We start from the raw sequence: 19323 nt of genomic DNA on the forward strand, positions 1-19323 counted from the left end.
TTTTTTTGTGGAATACCCTTGCATTTCCCTTTCTTTATTCTGTACCCTTCATATATGCCTTAATAAAATAAAGATTGACAAAAAAAAAAAAAAAAAAATGATATCCATTTTCCGAATGGGAGTAAACAGAGGACCGAAAGGGATGCTGATCCGCAGTCCAAGCCTAAGCCACAAGGGCAACAGAAGATCAACCCATGCCTTTGGCCGTCAATTTCTAAATGTTTTAGCCATGACCATGAAAAAAGTATGGCTTGATAATCTTGACACCAGGCTAGGAATGAAGGCATAGTCTTTGCTTAAATTTTACCAAAGAAATTGCAGCACCTTGGTTACAATTATATACCCCAGTACGATAGGAAGAGGAGCAGCACAAATACCACAAGTAAAGCATGTTTATGGAAGAGGCATTCCAAGGTGCATAAACAGACCATTATGCAAAACTCCCATTCTTCTATTCCAATTAGCTAATCTTACCTTGAAAACCTCTGAGCCATGTGGGGGGCTGGTGACACAGGGAACCCTTCTGACAAATGTACGGCTGCCAGAGGGAACTACACAGCGATGCGCACTCGCCCGTTTCGAGGAACTTCGGTGGAACGCAACACCACCCGGGCGTGCGTTCCGCTGCTGTGTACAGGCGCAAGGCCTGCCATGTACTCACTGCATCCTCGGGCCATGCTGTCTTCCCAACATTGGTACCTACTGTGGTGAAATTCTGTCAAACTAATATGGTGACCAGGGGTCATGTGACCAAGCTCATGTATGCCTTTCTCATAGTGGGATAAGCTTTACCCTTTGATATGGTAATTGGGTAGTTCAATACCTTTACAGGTCAGGAAAGAGATAACCACTTCCCCCCCTATCCCCATTCCTTCCTGTTCCTTCTTGGCTGTGCTACTGAGCAGACCCTTAAGCAGACATGGGCTAATTGAGTTTGTATATGTATGCATACATAATAATTTATAGAGTTTGGTAATACACCACACCTACTCTGCATACAAAGATACTGGTGTTGAAGCTCCATACCTCCGCTGAAGGAGCGTGGCCACTCAGCCTGCCACCCGGACAGCTATCGGGCCGCATCCACCAGGTATCAACCCGTGTGCCTCACTTTCAAAGCATGGGCTTGCCACCAGTGGGGTACCTCAGGGATCTGTACTTGGACCCATTCTCTTTAATATTTTTATTAGGGGTATTGCAGAAGGTCTTGATGGCAAGGTATGTCTGTTTGCTGATGATACTAAGATATGTAACAGGGTTGATGTTCCAGGAGGGATAAGCCAAATAGCTAATATTTTAGGCAAACTAGAAAAATGGTCAGATGTGGCAACTGACATTTAATGTGGATAAGTGCAAGATAATGCATCTTGGACGTAAAAACCCAAGGGCAGAGTACAGAATATTTGATAGAGTCCTAACCTCAACATCTGAGGAAAGGGATTTAGGGGTGATTATTTCTGATGATGTAATATAGCAGCAGGAAATGCTAGCAGAATGCTTGGTTGTATAGGGAGAGGTATTAGCAGTAGAAAGAGGGAAGTGCTCATGCCATTGTACAGAACACTGGTGAGACCTCACTTGGAGTATTGTACGCAGTACTGGAGATCATATCTTCAGAAGGATATTGATACCTTAGAGAGAGTTCAAAGAAGGGCTACTAAACTGGTTCATGGATTGCAGGATAAAACTTACAAGGAAAGTGTAGCGGAGCTGCAATATTCACATCAATCTCTCTGCTGGAAGACTTGTACGATATCCAAGAGAAGCGTAGTTCGGCGATCTTCTCCCAAGTTCCGCTATAACCGGACGATATACAGTTTTGGGAGTCAACTGTTTTTTATACAACTCCCCATATACAAGGGGTTTCTTTAATTACATTCCAGGGGTTTTCCCCCAGTGGACCTTGTTGGGGACAGGTAACAAGGACACATTTCCCAGACTCCTCCTCTGTACTTGGAAGATAATTGAGTAAGGACAATTATTTAGTTAGATTATCTCCCAAGTACAGAAAAATAAACCATATTTCAATCCATCATAACTCACTAATATTAGTCAAAACTCCCCAAAAGATACTAGCGAATAGCAGGGATCTGAGCGCCCACTCGAAATATCTGTCGAAATACAGATAAGCACAAAAAATAAATAAATCACTGACAGAGGTGTAGGAATGAACAAAAGAACCTCACAACACCACACACAAAAGTAAAATTATATGATGTCATAAAATGTATAATATATAAAACAATAAAAAGATAATTAAAAAAAAAAAAAAAGTAAAAAAGAAATACTTATACTAAGTATAAGCAGTTAAGCTCCACATATGAGAATTACACCATATATAGTATTATACTTGTGGTGGGACTCTGATTTTATTTAATTTGTTTTGTTCCTGTTTTTATTGCTTCAACTGCTGAAGATTGTTCCATCAATCTGTTGCAGTCTGCTGATCTAGATCCACCTGGTGTGGAGATAAGCGTGCATTTATTGCCCTCTTGTAAGTGCAATTTTTAATATTAAAGTGTCATTTTAATTTTTTTTACTGTATCACGCTATTGGCTTTCCTTTTGACGTTTTGCAGTTACCAGTGGAAGTTTCCATCTTCATGTAACCCCATTGGTGGGTAGACAAGCTTGAATTATCGGACGTCTTGTGAGTTTGCTCACTCTCCCACTCCCCTTTTTTATTACTCAGTTTTTTAACTGTATTACGCTATGTATAGTTTTTGTCTTTTATAGATATTCATTTACTACAGGTACTCAATTTCTCATATGTGGGGCCTAACTGCTTATGATTAGTATAAGTATTTCTGTCGAAATACCGCTCAGATCCGTTCGGTAGAATAGGAATGCCATTCGAGTTAAGTTTAGACCAGTCAACCACGAAGTGAAGCCCCAAGATAGTTCCAGGTGGTTGTATGCTTTGACCAGTCTTCTTTTAGGAGTTTTTAACCATTAAAATAACTAATGTAACCGTTCGTGTAATAGTGGATCGTGTGCCCTGTGTTCGTTAGTTTAGTTCATTCGAATGCCGCTCTGCATATGTGATTGGGAACAAACATACGAAAGAATTGAAGTTCAGGCGTGTTCGCGTTGTCGAGTGTCCGATTATAGCTCCATGTGCTCGACGACCGAACACTGCTGTATGTTCGTGAAAAAGATGGCCGCCGCCACGTGTTCGGTCAAGAGCCGCGCGCACATTCAAATGCCCATAGGAAAGCTTTACTCAATGCTTTCCTATAGACGTCAGTGTCTTCTCACTGATTTTCACAGTGAGAATCGCGGAAGCGGCGTCAAGTGACTGTCAGTGAGACAGCCACTAGAGGCTGGATTAACCCTCTCTGAAATTGCTATGTTTTCAGCTGCAGGGTTAAAGCTAGAGGGACCTGGCACCCAGACCACTTCATTGAGCTGAAGTGGTCTGGGTGCCTATAGTGGTCCTTTAACATGTATAGCTTGGAGGAAAGACAAGACAGGGGGGATATGATAGAAACATTTAAATACATAAAGGGAATCAACACAGTAAAGGAGGGGAACTATATTTAAAAGAAGAAAAACTATCACAACAAGAGGACATAGTCTAAAATTAGAGGGACAACGGTTTAAAAATAATATCAGGAAGTATTACTTTACTGAGAGGGTAGTGGATGCATGGAATAGCCTTCCAGCTGAAGTGGTAGAGGTTAACACAGTAAAGGAGTTTAAGCATGCGTGGGATAGGCATAAGGCTATCCTAACTATAAGATAAGGCCAGGGACTAATGAAAGTATTTAGAAAATTGGGCAGACTAGGTGGGCAGAATGGTTCTTATCTGCCATCACATTCTATGTTTCCAACAGATGCCTGATCCGTGCCGTGCTGTGACAAGGAAGAACGGAGGTGGGTTTGCCGGGGGAAGCCCTTTATAGGGTAAAGGGGGAGGAACTTTTCTTAATTCCTATCTTGCAGATGCTTGTTCCAATTAGAAAACACAACCCATACGTACTGCCACCATGTGTCAGAAAAAAAGAGCTATAATAACCACTAAACCTGGTTGATTAAACCCAGATTAAACCCTGTAATGTATAAATGTAAAAAATAACCTCAGTTAAAGGCACACTCTAGTCACCAGAGCAACTACAGCTTATTGAATTTGTTCTGGTGAGTAGACTCATAACCTTCAGGCTTTTTGCTGTAAACACGGTCTATTCAGAGAAACATTACAGCCTAGTGATAACTTCACTGGCCACTCAGATAGCTGTTAGAGATCCTTCCTGGGTCATGGCTGCCTAAAATGCATCCAAACATTCAGTATCTCCTCCCTCTGCATGCAGACATTGAAATTTCCTCATAGAGATTCATTGATTCAATTCATCTCCATGAGGAGATGCTGATTGGCCAGGGCTGTGTTTGAATCATGCTGGCTCTGCCCCTGATCTGCCTCTTTGTCAGTCTGAGCCAATCCTATGGGGAAGCACTGTGATTGGATTAGGCTACCACTTCTGATGATGTCAGCAGACTGCTTGTTTTTCTGAGGCAAACAGCATGCAGATCTACAACTTCAGGCTTGCATACAGTAAGATTTTGCTATATTTATGGAGGCATGAGGGGCTCAAGGGGGCTAGATGGTGGTTTTAACACTATAGGGTTAGGAATACATGTTTCTGTTCCTGACCCTATAGTGATCCTTTAATACTCAGTTATTCAAATCAATTTACTGATTTTTACATTAAACGTGGGCTGGGTATGGCTTACTCTGTTAATTATCAATCGATCATGGAAAGTCTCCTTAATTCATCAAACCGCCACACTCTCTAAGCTGTAATAAAAGGAATAAACTGTCTCTAGATAGCAAACCAGCACGTCTTTGGAAATGATGAGGCGCTGTAGTAGCTCCCCACTTGTTACAATGCGGTAAAAGTGTCCAATAATTACTCAAATCCTAGAAAGATAAAGATGGAGACTTCATATTCTCATTTTTACAAAAGTGACAAATTCATACACAGCACTAAATGTGGAATCTGGTTCCAGTTTTAATTTTATTTATAGCAATTCCAGACTCTAATCACATATAGCCAATTAAGAATAAAAAGTGTTTATGAAATAATTCACCTGCTGGTGCACTTGGCCAGGACCCAAACAAACTCTAAAGACATTTATCATACGAATCATTATTACCCAGAAGAAATAAAACCAAGCGAAATCTTCCAAACTCTCCAACAAACATCTCATTTATACATTCCCTAAATTGGAAAAATAAATTAATGGCAAACAGAACAAGATACTCTAATAATAAACACCAGCACGCATTTTGCGCACTAGAGCTACTCGGAGACTGTCTCTTGTGACAGTAATTGTGGATATTAAAGGGACACTATAGTCACCTGAACAACTTTAGCTTAATGAAGTGTGGTGTATAGAACATGCCCCTACAGCCTCACTGCTCAATCCTCTGTCATTTAGGAGTTAAATCCCTTTGTTTTTGAACCCTAGTCACACCTCCCCGCATGTGACTTGCACAGCCTTCCATAAACACTTCCTGTAAAGAGAGCCCTATTTAGGCTTTCTTTATTGCAAGTTCTGTTTAATTAAGATTTTCTTATCCCCTGCTATGTTAATAGCTTGCTAGACCCCGAAAGAGCCTCCTGTATGTGATTAAAGTTCAATTTAGAGATTGCGATACAATTATTTAAGGTAAATTACATCTGTTTGAAAGTGAAACCAGTTTTTTTTTTCATGCAGGCTCTGTCAATCATAGCCAGGGGAGGTGTGGCTAGGGCTGCATAAACAGAAACAAAGTGATTTAACTCCTAAGTGACAGTGAATTGAGCAGTGAAATTGCAGGGGAATGATCTATACACTAAAACTGCTTTATTTGGGGGCGTGGCCTGGCACTGGAGCTGAACGGTCGCATGTAGGAGCAGCTCCCAGCACCGAAGCCGAAAAGGAGCCAATATAATCGGAAAAACGAGCAAAAACAGCAAGTATATAAAGGGGAAACGAGCACTATGTCCCAGCGCCCCAAAACCAAATCCGGGAAAGCGGATAAAGCCTCATTTTTTGGGGCAAAATCCGCGGTCTCCAAACATCACGATGAGGCTGAGCCTGGGCAAGATGGCGGCGTCCCGAAACCGCAGGAAAATTCCCTCTCAGCACCTTCATCTCCCACAAACACGGACGATCAACCTCCAACAATGAGAGGCATAAGGGAACTGATGGCAGAGTTCTCTAACAATATACAGAGAAATATGCAGCTGCAAATAAAGACCATGACAGCAGACCTGCAAAAAGACATACAGGACATTGGGAACCGTACAGCCCAAATGGAGTCCAAGATGGACGAGTATGCTGAAGCACATAACAGTTTAGCTGATAAATTCCAAGAATTTGAAGCCACACTGGAAGCACAAAGGTTAAAGTTAGCTGACATGGAGGATAGAGCGAGGAGGAACAATCTCCGGTTCAGGGGAATACCAGAGACTATCACAAATGCTGAATTGCATAACTCTCTCTCAACTATGTTCCAGAACCTGGTACCAGAATTGCATCCGGACCAGCTGTTAATTGATAGAGCTCATAGGCTGCGCAGGCCGAAACACCTGCCGCAATCCGCAGTCAGAGATGTAATCGCCAGAATACATTTTTTCCACGCGAAAGATAAGATCATGAGAGTCAGCAGAAACTCTAACATGCCAAAAGAATACAGCTCCATCAAAATATTTGCGGACCTATCCGCAGACACGCTGCAATTCAGGAAAATGATGGCGCCGGTTACTTCTACCCTACGCGAGCACGGCCTAAATTACCGTTGGGGATTCCCGGCTAAGCTTCTGATCTCCCATCAAGATGCGATACACTCCATCACAACTCCGACTCAAGGCATCCAGAAACTGAAAGACTGGGGACTGCCAGAACCGGCCAAGCAGACGGGAGTGCCCAGGTTGTCGCCTCCTGGAGAATGCGTAACTATTCTAACATTATGGTGCAACACTAGTTACTAGGACTTTACATCAGAATAATTATAGGTGCACTTCAAATGTAATTGTATTATGTTGCAGACTAAGCCCCATTATAAACGGCAGCGAATGCTGGCTAGAATACGCCACTGCCCAATGACTAATCCACCCCCATACTCATGGGGCCATACACCATTATGTAAGCTTTGCTCCAGGGGATACTGTTAAGACAGTGAGGATACGCTTACTTAATTGTTGAAATATGTTATCGTTGCTTTTTCTTCTACTTTAGTACACTATTGGTATGGTTAATCTTTATGTTAAAATTGCTCCTAAGGTTTCATGGTGGAAGTCCAACATGAATACAGACTTCACCACCACTACCCCCGTTAGACGTGCCTACCTACTAGGCAGAGTCTCAAGGCTCTATTTGGTGGACCCACCTGTCCCTATGATCCCGTCCCACCCCACTCACAGCCCTACCCTCCTTCTTTTTAGTCACGAACCTAAAACTCTGAAAAGGCAGTACAACCTTAAAGATTGGATGCCACAATCTGGTAACAGACCAATGGTTCCCGCTAGACAACTGTCCAAACAGATAGCATCCCTCACCCCCCTGAGTTCTAATGGTTAAGATACTAACGTATAATGTAAAAGGCCTAAATTCCCCCGGCAAACGCAGGCTGTTACTGCAAGACCTTAAGAAAGACGGGATAGACGTAGCGTGTATACAGGAAACACATTTCACAAAAGCCCGAACTCCTGCTGTGTTCACTAAACTATACCCCGCACAGTACCATGCCCTATCTGACAACAAGACAAAAGGGGTATCTATCCTGATACATAAAGACATAGCATTTCAAGAACAAGCCCTCTCTGTGGACACCCAAGGGAGATACATTATTTCAGTGGGCCTTTTCAATAATGTTCAATACACATTAGCCTCGGTGTACTTCCCTAACACGGGTCAGGAAAACTTCCTGCGGCACATACTCAATGAGATAGAAAAACTGAAACAGGGAGGATTGATATTGTGCGGTGACTTTAATTTTATAACCTCACCAGACATTGATACGACCGCAACCCCCACAGGGACCAGACGAACAAGTACAATATCTATGAGTAAAAAACTATCTAGATTACTCATGCTCCATAACCTGTATGATAGTTGGAGAGTACTCCACCCAAAAGAACGAGATTATTCCTTCCATTCCAAGGTGCATAACACCTACACCCGCATAGACACCTTTTATGTGGACCAATCCACGCTGGCACAGGTATCAGGGTGTGTCATGGGCGACATCACCTGGTCGGACCATAGTCCGGTATTCCTTGAACTGTACGATAGGTTCCAATTCAAGGGGAGAGGGAACTGGAGACTAAATGAATCCTTACTACAAGATAAAACATTTGTGGACCAAATAACAGCAGAACTTTCATATTACTTCCAGACAAACTCTGAGGGAGGGACCCCAGACAATATAGTATGGTCGGCCCACAAAGCTGTAGTAAGAGGACTGTTTATTAGACACTCCTCATACCTTAAAAAAAAAAAACAGGCAAATGACTACATTAGACTGCCAAAAACAACTGGCGACCTTAACCACCCAGAATAAACAAGCCCCCTCCCAAAGCTTAGCAAGACAAATCCAAACTGTAACAGACAAACTTGCAGATCTGCAGGCGGCCAAAACCTCCTACTACCTACAGAAGCTAAAAGCGACCCAATATCACCATAGTGGAAAAGCCACAAAACAACTAGCAGCTAGGCTCAGAGAGAAGCTAGCAGCAGCTAAAGTAGCATACTTACATAGCTCAGATGGCCACAAAATACAAAACCCTGAGGACATTACCCAGGAATTTGCAAAATATTATTCGGGGTTGTATAACCTAGGTGACAAACCTGACACCCCTCCCATACAAGAGGGAAATATTAAGAGTTTCCTGGCCCGGCTCCCCCTCCCTAGACTACATCAATCCCACATAGACTCATTACTTCAACCCATCACCCTACCAGAAGTATTACGAACAATAAAACTCCTTCCTTCAGGGAAGTCGCCAGGGGCAGACGGTCTACCCAACTCGTATTATAAGACGTTTGCCGAAATCTTGGGCCCTAGACTTGTCCGAGTGTTCCAAGCAGCCACAGCCAAAGGGGAACTGCCACCGGAGATGTTACTGGCAACGATTGTTACTCTGCCAAAACCAGGGAAATCCCCAGACCAATGTAAGAATTTCCGGCCTATTTCCCTGTTTAACACAGATGCTAAATTATACGCAAAAATCTTGGCCACTAGGCTGAGCACGATACTACCCTCACTCATTGGGGACGACCAGACCGGGTTTGTACTGGGGAGACAGGGCCTTAACACCCGAAAACTATCCCTACTAATGGAGAAACTGAGGGGGACCGGCCCAGGTAGGTTGCTACTGGCTCTAGACGCAGAAAAAGCGTTTGACCGCCTGAACTGGTCCTTCCTTCAGCAGGTCCTATTGACATTCGGATTCCCACAACAGTTCGTCCAACAAATATTTGCTTTGTACTCCCATCCTAGGGCCCAGGTCATGCAGGCGGGATTTAAATCTGACACATTTACAATTACAAATGGTACCAGACAGGGATGCCCCCTGTCACCCCTACTGTATGTACTGGCACTAGAACCACTACTTGTAGCGATTAGAACACACCCGCATATAATGGGAATGGACTGGCATGGACATCAAGTTAAAGTCGGTGCGTTTGCAGACGATATCCTATTGTATGTCTGCCAACCCGATAAATCTCTACCACACATAATGCAACTCATCAAAGACTATGGGGACATATCCTACTACTCTTTGAACACATCCAAAACACAAGCACTAGGGCTACGCTTGGATCCACAGATACTGGCACAATTGCATAAAACCTACCAATTCGAGTGGAGGAAGAATGATATTAAATACTTAGGTCTGACATTCACTAAGAAAGCCTCTGAAATGTTCCCTATGAACTATACTAGGGTGTGGAATGAATGCGTGTATATGATGAGGGGTTGGGGGAGGCTGTTTCTCACTTGGACGGAACGCATTGTTGCTATTAAGATGTCCGTGTTACCGAAGTTACAATATGTGTTCAGGAACCTCCCTCTAAGGGCCCCACAATCCTACTTTAAAATCATACAATCTAAACTACTCCAGTTTATCTGGGGGACGAGCCGGGCTAGGATTTCTAGCAAACTGCTGATGGCTCCAGTAAACCAAGGTGGCATGGCATTTCCAAACGTAAAATCCTACTACCAAGCCGCGATTCTAACGCCGCTATTGACACACATGGTGAAAGGACCCCGGCCACAATGGGTAACTCTAGAAAACTTAGCTACTAAACCTTTCCTGACCACTAATCTGATATGGTTACATAAAAATAACAGACCAAATACCCAGTTAATGCCTCTGCAGTTACGATTAGCGCTACAAATATGGGATGCGCAACGTGTAAAACTTGAGACTGCTAAACCCCTTTCTATGGCAACCCCTATTGACGCCATAACATACTGCATTCCAACGTTTCATGCTAAACCATGGATTGAGAAAGGGGTCAACTGCTTGGCTCAGATATTTGACTCAGGTGAACTAATGAGTTTTGAGCATCTGAGCAGAGAGTATGACATCCCACGCACGTCACAATACTCGTATATTCAACTTAAGTCCTTCCTACACAAACGTAACAAACCCAGTGGAGCAACACCCACCAAACACAGGGTACTATCAGTATGGGAACAAATAGGAATCGCAGGTCAATTCCCCCCAAGGTTCAAACCACTCTGAGAGCTATAAGCTCATATTGCTATACCAGCCTTTTGCTGGCTCAGTTCAGGCCACTGAATGGGAGCTGGACCTCCTAACCCCTGTTACTGCACGCCAATGGAAGGAAATCGCACAATCCCCCAGGAAACTGATCAAATCTGCCCCTCTTATGGAGCAGCATCAAAAAATGTTGTATAGGTGGTATATGGTGCCCACACGCTTACACAAAATATATCCCCACACACCCCCGACGTGTTGGAGATGCAATCAAGAAATTGGCTCGGTCCTCCACATTTGGTGGAGATGCCCACGCTTAATTAGATATTGGATAGATATCCAAAAGATCATTACTGCGGTCACAAACATTACCTTACCCCTTGACCCCATGACCTATTTGTTGCTGGGAGTCCCCAAAGATATATCTACACAATTGAGGAAACTGATATATCATGTACTATTAACAGCACAAAAACAAATAGCAAGATCATGGAAAACCACGGGAGCCCCAAGCATACCACACCTTCTCCAAGAAATAGATAACCAAGCGATCTATGAGACAAATTTCTCTAAGACACGTCCTGGAGCAAAACGCCTAGGCGGTGCGTGGGAACAGTGGCGTGCTTGGAGAACGACCAACCCATAAGACCAACCCGTACACACCAGGCAGATCACAAGGGTAGAGTTGGTCTAGTGGACGGATAAGGTAGGCATCAGGTAGCAAGAAGCGTGGAGTCAGGCTAGAACCAGGATCCAGGCCTAGCAAGCAGGCTCTGTAAAAGGTTGTTTGGAAATATAATTAATCTAACTGCGGTGTAACACTAGATTAATGTACCTAGATGTAATCGCTTGTTAATTCTACTGCATTGAAAACGAATGTACATCATTGTATCGTGACTATATCCCCCCCCTTCTCCCCCCTCATTACCCGTCTTCTTTCTGTACCCCCCCTTCCCCTTCCCCTTATGTTTATGACATGAAAAAACTAATAAAATACAAATTTAAAAAAAAAAAACTGCTTTATTTAGCTAAAGTAATTTAGGTGACTATAGTGTTCCTTTAATCTAACCAGTCTATGATTAGCAAATGAATCAATTGATAGGTTTGAATAAGTGGGTATTAATAGAAGTATATTTTAAATTATGTGAATAAAGTGTATTCCCATTAGATGGCACCTCTCACACAGACAATCACAAGCTGCCCCTCTAATCACCTCGAACATCTCGCAGTCCCTCAGGGGCCTGTTGGTCATCACCACACCATTGTTGAACTCATCAAGTGGTCTCCTCCTTTCCGCTGTTTTGTTTCCGTTGCTGAGCTTGATGAGGGTCCCACACTTTTCATGGAAAAGTAAAGCATCATTTGATGTGGGGGGAGAATGTTCGGCAGCTGGGGGAGGGGAGCCAAGGCTCACATTTAAGAGACTCCCGTGATAGGCTGACAGAATGGCGTTACTGACCACTGTTGAAAGCTCAGTGCTGGGAAAACCTGAGAACAGAACAGAGGGTAGTCTTATTGTTCAAGATATATTCAGTGATGTCTAACAAGGCCGACTAGGGGAACGGTCACTTCTCTGAATTTATACCATTCAATAGAACATTAAAGTTGTGTTCCATTTGTTCCCATTTTCTTTTACATTTTTCTTTTAGCATATGACAATTCAGTAAAGACAAGGCACAGCCAGGGCACACAATGCAAATGAGAAATAGAAACGTGTCATTTCTCCTCCTTTATATGCGCTCTCTGTGCTGACCACCAGGTGTAAAGGGCGGATCTTATAACAATGATTGACAGGGAGCTAAGATGGAGGTGGCTCTCTCTATACTGACTGCCAGGTGTAAAGGGCGGAGCTTATAACAATGATTGACAGGGAGCTAAGATGGAGGTGGCTCTCTCTATACTGACTGCCAGGTGTAATGGGTGGAGCTTATAACAATGATTGACAAGGAGCTAAGATGGAGGAGGCTCTCTCTATACTGACTGCCAGGTGTAAAGGGCGGAGCTTATAACAATGATTGACAGGGAGCTAAGATGGAGGTGGCTCTCTCTATACTGACTGCCAGGTGTAATGGGTGGAGCTTATAACAATGATTGACAAGGAGCTAAGATGGAGGTGGCTCTCTCTATACTGACTGCCAGGTGTAAAGGGCGGAGCTTATAACAATGATTGACAGGGAGCTAAGATGGAGGTGGCTCTCTCTATACTGACTGCCAGGTGTAAAGGGCGGAGCTTATAACAATGATTGACAAGGAGCTAAGATGGAGGTGGCTCTCTCTATACTGACTGCCAGGTGTAAAGGGTGGAGCTTATAACAATGATTGACAGGGAACTAAGATGGAGGTGGCTCTCTCTATACTGACTGCCAGGTGTAAAGGGCGGAGCTTATAGCAATGATTGACAAGGAGCTAAGATGGAGGTGGCTCTCTCTATACTGACTGCCAGTTGTAAACGGCGGCGCTTATTACAATGACTGACACGGAACTAAGATGGAGGTGGCTCTCTCTATGCGGACTGCCAGGTGTAATGGGCGGAGCTTATAACAATGATTGACAGAAGATAGAGGCAACCAATAGAAGGGTAAAGAGATGTGGTTCCACCACCCTCCCAAGGCCGGTATCGGACCATCACCTTCCTGATGCATGCGGCGCAGCCACCACCTCAGTGCAGCCACCACCTTACAACACCCGCATTCTCCAATGCATGTCCCAGCTATCAGCTAAGCAAATAATAATTACAATGAATTATTATATAAACTCCTCCGATTTCAAATTCTTCTTTATGCAAGTGCTAAAAAAAGCTGGATGTTTCCACTCACCCAGTCAGACATTCAGCAGGTCTCACTCACCGTTCTCAGTGTCAAGGCTGTTGGGGAATTTATCAGGACGAGAATGGCCAATAGACAAAAGGGAACCTGTACAGAGACAAGAAAATTAGAAACAAAACAAAACTATAAAATAAAGGAATTAACAGCAATAAACCTATCCCGAGTGATCGCTTCTGCAAGGGGAGGTATCCTGCTAGTCTCTAAAACAGAGGAATCAACTTCCTCAAATCCATGAAAAACTAGATTCACAGGATATTTTCATTTTTTGAGTAAAATGTCTGGGGAATCATAAGCAGGTCACACCAAGTCCTGTTCGAGAAAGCCTGCATGTTCTGCACTCCTATAGCCAGTATGTTACCTTGTTCTGAGAACTCACCTTGGCCTTCTGAGTGACTTCATCTCAAGCAATATATGGGTTTAGAACAGTAGGGGTGCTTTTACCTCGCCAGGTTTAAACCCGAAGATGTCCTGGCACCAATTAGCTACATCATCTCCTGAGTTCATCCTTTCACCTCATCTGATCAGGAAGGTCTGCCTCGGCGTCAGCTGACAATCTCAGCCTATCAATGGCAGGCGATAGCGAGTAATACTACTCACAAAAGGCAACAAGAAACAAGCTATTGCCGGCCTTCCTAATCACTGCGGCTACCAGAGACAGGCTATAACCAGCCTTCCTAATCACTGCGACTACCAGAGACATGCTATTACCGGGCCTTCCTAATCACTGCGACTACCAGAGACAGGCTATTACCGGGCCTTCCTAATCACTGCGACTACCAGAGACAGGCTATAACCGGCCTTCCTAATCACAGCGACTAACAGAGACAGGCTACAACCGGCCTTCCTAATCACTGCGACTACCAGCCTTCCTAATCACTGCGACTACCAGAGACAGGCTATTACCGGCCTTCCTAATCACTGCGACTACCAGAGACAGGCTATTACCGGCCTTCCTAATCACAGCGACTAACAGAGACAGGCTATTACCAGCCTTCCTAATCCCTGCAACTACCAGAGACAGGCTATTACCAGCCTTCCTAATCCCTGCAACTACCAGAGACAGGCTATTACCAGCCTTCCTAATCCCTGCAACTACCAGAGACAGGCTATTACCAGCCTTCCTAATCACTGCGACTACCAGAGACAGGCTATTACCAGCCTTCCTAATCACTGCGACTACCAGAGACAGGCTATTACCAGCCTTCCTAATCACTGCGACTACCAGAGACAGGCTATTACCAGCCTTCCTAATCACTGCGACTACCAGAGACAGGCTATTACCAGCCTTCCTAATCACTGCGACTACCAGAGACAGGCTATTACCAGCCTTCCTAATCACTGCGACTACCAGAGACAGGCTATTACCAGCCTTCCTAATCACTGCGACTACCAGAGACAGGCTATTACCAGCCTTCCTAATCACTGCGACTACCAGAGACAGGCTATTACTAGCCTTCCTAATCACTGCGACTACCAGACACAGGCTATTACCAGCATTCCTAATCACTGCGACTACCAGACACAGGCTATTACCAGCCTTCCTAATCACTGCGACTACCAGAGACAGGCTATTACCAGCCTTCCTAATCACGGCGGCTACCAGAGACAGGCCATTACCGGCCTTCCTAATCACTGCGACTACCAGAGACAGGCTATAACCAGCCTTCCTAATCACTGCGACTACCAGAGACAGGCTATTACAGCCGTTTTCGGCAAATCCCAGGTGCCAGGTCGCCACAGCGACTAGGATTTCAGTCCTGGCGCATGGGATTTGTTGGCCCATTCAGCACCTGCGGTCTGCCAGCAGCTGGGGAGCATGGGGCGTGCGCACAGGGAGGAAGCTCCTGTTAGATTGAGGTAGACGCGCGAGGGAGCGGTAACCTACCTGCTCTGCTCTCTCGCACGTCCGCCAGTGATCACTAATCAGTGCTCTATGGAGCAGAGCAGGGAGATGGCTGAAGCCCCACTGGACCACAGGGAACCACTCCAGCGCCAGGTAGGGACGCTGGCTGGTCACCTTAATGTGTTTAATTGAAGTGACAGTGAATGTGAGTGTGTAAGTATATGTTTCAGTAAATGAGTGTGTGTAGCGGAGAGCTGATTTTTCACAGCTTAACTCCACCAATATATCCAGAGCATACAGGAACAAGTAATAAACCCAAGAGAATATCCAGCACAATCAGCAATAAAGTCACATAGAATTCAATCACCTTTCCCAATCACTGGACGGCACACAGTATCAGGAGTAGAACTAACGTTTAATGGCAACATTCCTGCTTTTATGAGATTCTCCCATGCAAGGGAGGGATTCACATTAATTACACTTTGCACCAATCATACAGACGTTACCTCCCACACATCTCCTCCCCTTAGCTTAACAGATAATACGATTATACTGTACATACTTTTCCCCACTTTCCAGATGTACCCCAAATACGTGTGATATACCTCTGGGTGAGCAACATATCCAAAAATCACCCAGATCAGAGCAGGTGTTCGGGAGTTATGAGAAGGTAAAGTTTTGACCTACCGCATCGGTAAAGATGCCGAAATTAGTTCCATGAAATCTGGCCCTGCGGTCGGTCTCTATTCGTGCCCCAATACTCCCGAAAGGCTATGCCACACATAATGGAGTTGGTAACCGGATGAATCCCCTAGTTTGTGGGATTCATCCTACCGAATGCCGGGCCGTTCGTGAGTTGGTTTCGGTACTTTCTGCCATCCAGGAGGTCTTAGCGGTGTTCGGCTAGTCGAGTGTACATTTTCAGTTCCAGACACTCGACGACCAAACACCGCTGTTCGCGGGGTTAAGATGGCCGCCGCCCATACAGCGCTTTGTCTGGAACCAGAGACCCACACGAGTCCATAGGGCAGTCTTGGAGAGACCAAAGAATGCAGGAGGAGCGGGATTGCCATCGGTACTCGCATACTACCAGGCGACCCACCTACATCGACTGGTGGACTGGCACGCCAACCCGACCACCAAACAATGGGTAGGAATGGAGACGCAGCAGGCACAGGGAAAGATCCCCTTCCCTGCTGTGGCTAGGAGGCACCACACCAGGAGATATGTACACAGGAAACCCGATGATCGACTCCACACTAAGGGTCTGGTGCAGGATAAGATACGCCAACCAACTTACCACATCGCCCAACCCCCTTACTCCCATAGCCAACAACCCAAGATTAGCAGGGGGACTTAAACCTGCTGCCCTAAGGAACTTTCAGGCATCAGACTGGACATATCTGCGCCAATGGTGCACCAGCTCGAAACTCAAACCCTAGCAGACCTGCTACCGGATTGTAGACCGACAAGACTGGACGAATATCACTACCATCTGCTGAGAACCTATTACACCACCATAGCCGGAAAAGACCACATACACCGATCACCGTTACCACTGGAACAACTATGCACAGAGAGGCGACACCTCACGCATGGCGTATCAACACTATACGCCATACTCCAGCACAACGGAGATGGCAGCCCGTTGGGCTTCACTGAGCGCTGGGAAAAAGAGACGGGAACAGTACTCACGGATTCCGAATGGGACAAGATCTTCCAGCTGACACATAGGGGGAGCATCAGCTCCAAATACCAGGAGTGCAATTATAAAATATTGACACACTGGTACAGGACCCCAGACATTCTCCGACATGTACACGAGACAATACCAGGTGAATGTTGGAGATGTGGTACGGAGACAGGCACAGGGCTCCATATATGGTGGACATGCTCACTTATCGCACCATACTGGCGGTTGATACACCGAACGATCAAGGAAATTACTGACACAGACCTCCCACTACAACCCCTGTCGATGCTGCTTAACCACACGCAGATGCCACTGAAGAAGTACAAAAGGGGACTCACCATACACCTGCTCACGGCAGCAAAAACACTCATACCGACACACTGGAAAAGCACAACGGTACCCACCTTCCAACAATGGGTCGACAGGGTGGAACATATATACAGCATGGAAATGATGACGGCCTCCCTGCAGGGTCGCTCGGAAAAATGCGCCTTGACCTGGTTCCCGTGGATGGACTTCATGGCCAGGAGGATTGCACGAGCCGGGGCGCATCTGCCGGAGGGTCGGCTGTCCTCTCGGACAACCACGGCCGAGACGACCGAGCGCATCCGCCACTTCTACCCCTGACCTTACTCTCCTCTACCCCTCCACACAAGATAGTATACAAACTTAGACGAGACGACCGACCCCTGCTACGAAACCACATCAACCCGAGACCCTAGGACACCCGAAAGGGGACTAAGGAGACGGGAACCACTGACCACACGAGATAGAGACAACACCATACTCCCCCAACACATATACCCCGACTAAAAACAAAAAAGCAGTTTGACAACAAGGGCACACGAAATAGCGACACGTCAAACACTCCACCAGAGTTGCGGGCGACTACGAAGACATAAATGATGCTTAAGTCACACGGGTTGAGAGATAGACAGGGAGGGACTTAGGACGACTGTGGCGAAACCGACCTCGCCACGTGTCCTTGGAGGGGGCTGCTTGCCCGCCTCTTGCCTTTGGACTATGGCCCTGGGAGATTGGGCCCTTTTACAAAACGTATTCGGCCCTAACAGAGTGCATGTCACTCATTCTGGCCCTTTAAACACAGTGGGGCCATTCGGTACTTGCCCTGTGTGAGCAGTGATACCCCCAGATAGCTATGCCATGGAGCCTATTCATATAATGAAAGACTATGGGAAAGACTTTGGCTCCATGGCAATTAAACTGTATTTGTGTGGTCTGCGTGCCATTCACCTAATAATGTGCACGCAGACCTGAGCTATCTGGGGATATGTTACATGTCTGTGTTTAATGTATGAAAAGTGACTTTATAGATTTTAAAACATTATCCTGTATTTAGGTCCCCACATGTGTAATGGAGTTTTGTCTTTGACCTGGGAGATAATTGGATTACTTCTCCAATTATCTCCAGGGCAGAAGGGAGGAAGCCAGGATGCATTGTGGGGATGTTTTACTTTTACTGTTTGAGCCAGATTAAAATACTGCCAGCCAGGGGGAACAAAAGATACTTTTACTAACTTTTGAACCCCTGGTCTGATTTATGCCATTTTTTAATATGTTGTTCCCCTGAATGGATTGATTGTGGATATGTATTTTTATGTGAATGTGATGTATGGTTTTAAAGTTACAGAGTATGTGTGGAAACTGTATTTTTACTGTATGTAATAAATTATGTTAATTGCTTATCTGAGGGGAGGGGATGTGTGGGTTGTACTGTTACTTGATTGGTTATTTTATGCCTCCCCCTGGGTGTGTCCTGTATATGCACCACCGTAATAAAAACCAGGCTGGGTGTGCCAGGACCTCAGATTCTGCTTGACCCTCAAACCGATGTGTCGTCTAGTTTTTGGGGGAATTGGATTGTATGCTGACTGCCAGGAGTGTAAGCGGATTGTATGCTTTTCCTGTTCGGCTGATTCCAGGGTTCGTGTGTTTCCAGTTCGGGAGTTTCCAGAATTCATACAGTTTGCAGTTCGGGAGATTGGTGATTGCTGTAGCTGCTGGTCTATGGAAAAGGGGGATATCGCCTAAACTGGGTTTTATCCTCTGGTGTGTGAAACGGTCCGTTACAACGACAAAGGATCGAGTCTAGACAGAGTACAACAGATATATTCCCAGGGAGACCGGACCCGAACTAGCCACGGAGAGCATAACTACAACACGTTGATGGGGGGAATGGAGGGGGGAATGGAGGAAATGGGAAGGAACATCATTAAGATAGACACAA

General features: G+C 45.1%; 1 protein-coding gene across 4 annotated transcripts in view; it reads right to left on the minus strand.

The window, feature by feature from the left end:
• Window positions 1-19323, minus strand: part of NEURL4 (neuralized E3 ubiquitin protein ligase 4) — a 281694-nt gene that overhangs the window by 176909 nt on the left and 85462 nt on the right. For all 4 annotated transcript variants that reach the window (XM_063449847.1, XM_063449846.1, XM_063449844.1 and 1 more), the window contains exons 3-4: window positions 13561-13626; window positions 11928-12202 (exon numbers count right to left, since the gene is read on the minus strand). In XM_063449847.1, coding sequence (XP_063305917.1) covers window positions 11928-12202; window positions 13561-13626 — 341 coding nt within the window. The remainder of the gene's footprint in view (window positions 1-11927; window positions 12203-13560; window positions 13627-19323) is intronic.

Source organism: Pelobates fuscus, chromosome 3 (genome assembly GCF_036172605.1).
Source record: "Pelobates fuscus isolate aPelFus1 chromosome 3, aPelFus1.pri, whole genome shotgun sequence".
In the NCBI taxonomy this organism is placed as follows: domain Eukaryota; kingdom Metazoa; phylum Chordata; class Amphibia; order Anura; family Pelobatidae; genus Pelobates; species Pelobates fuscus.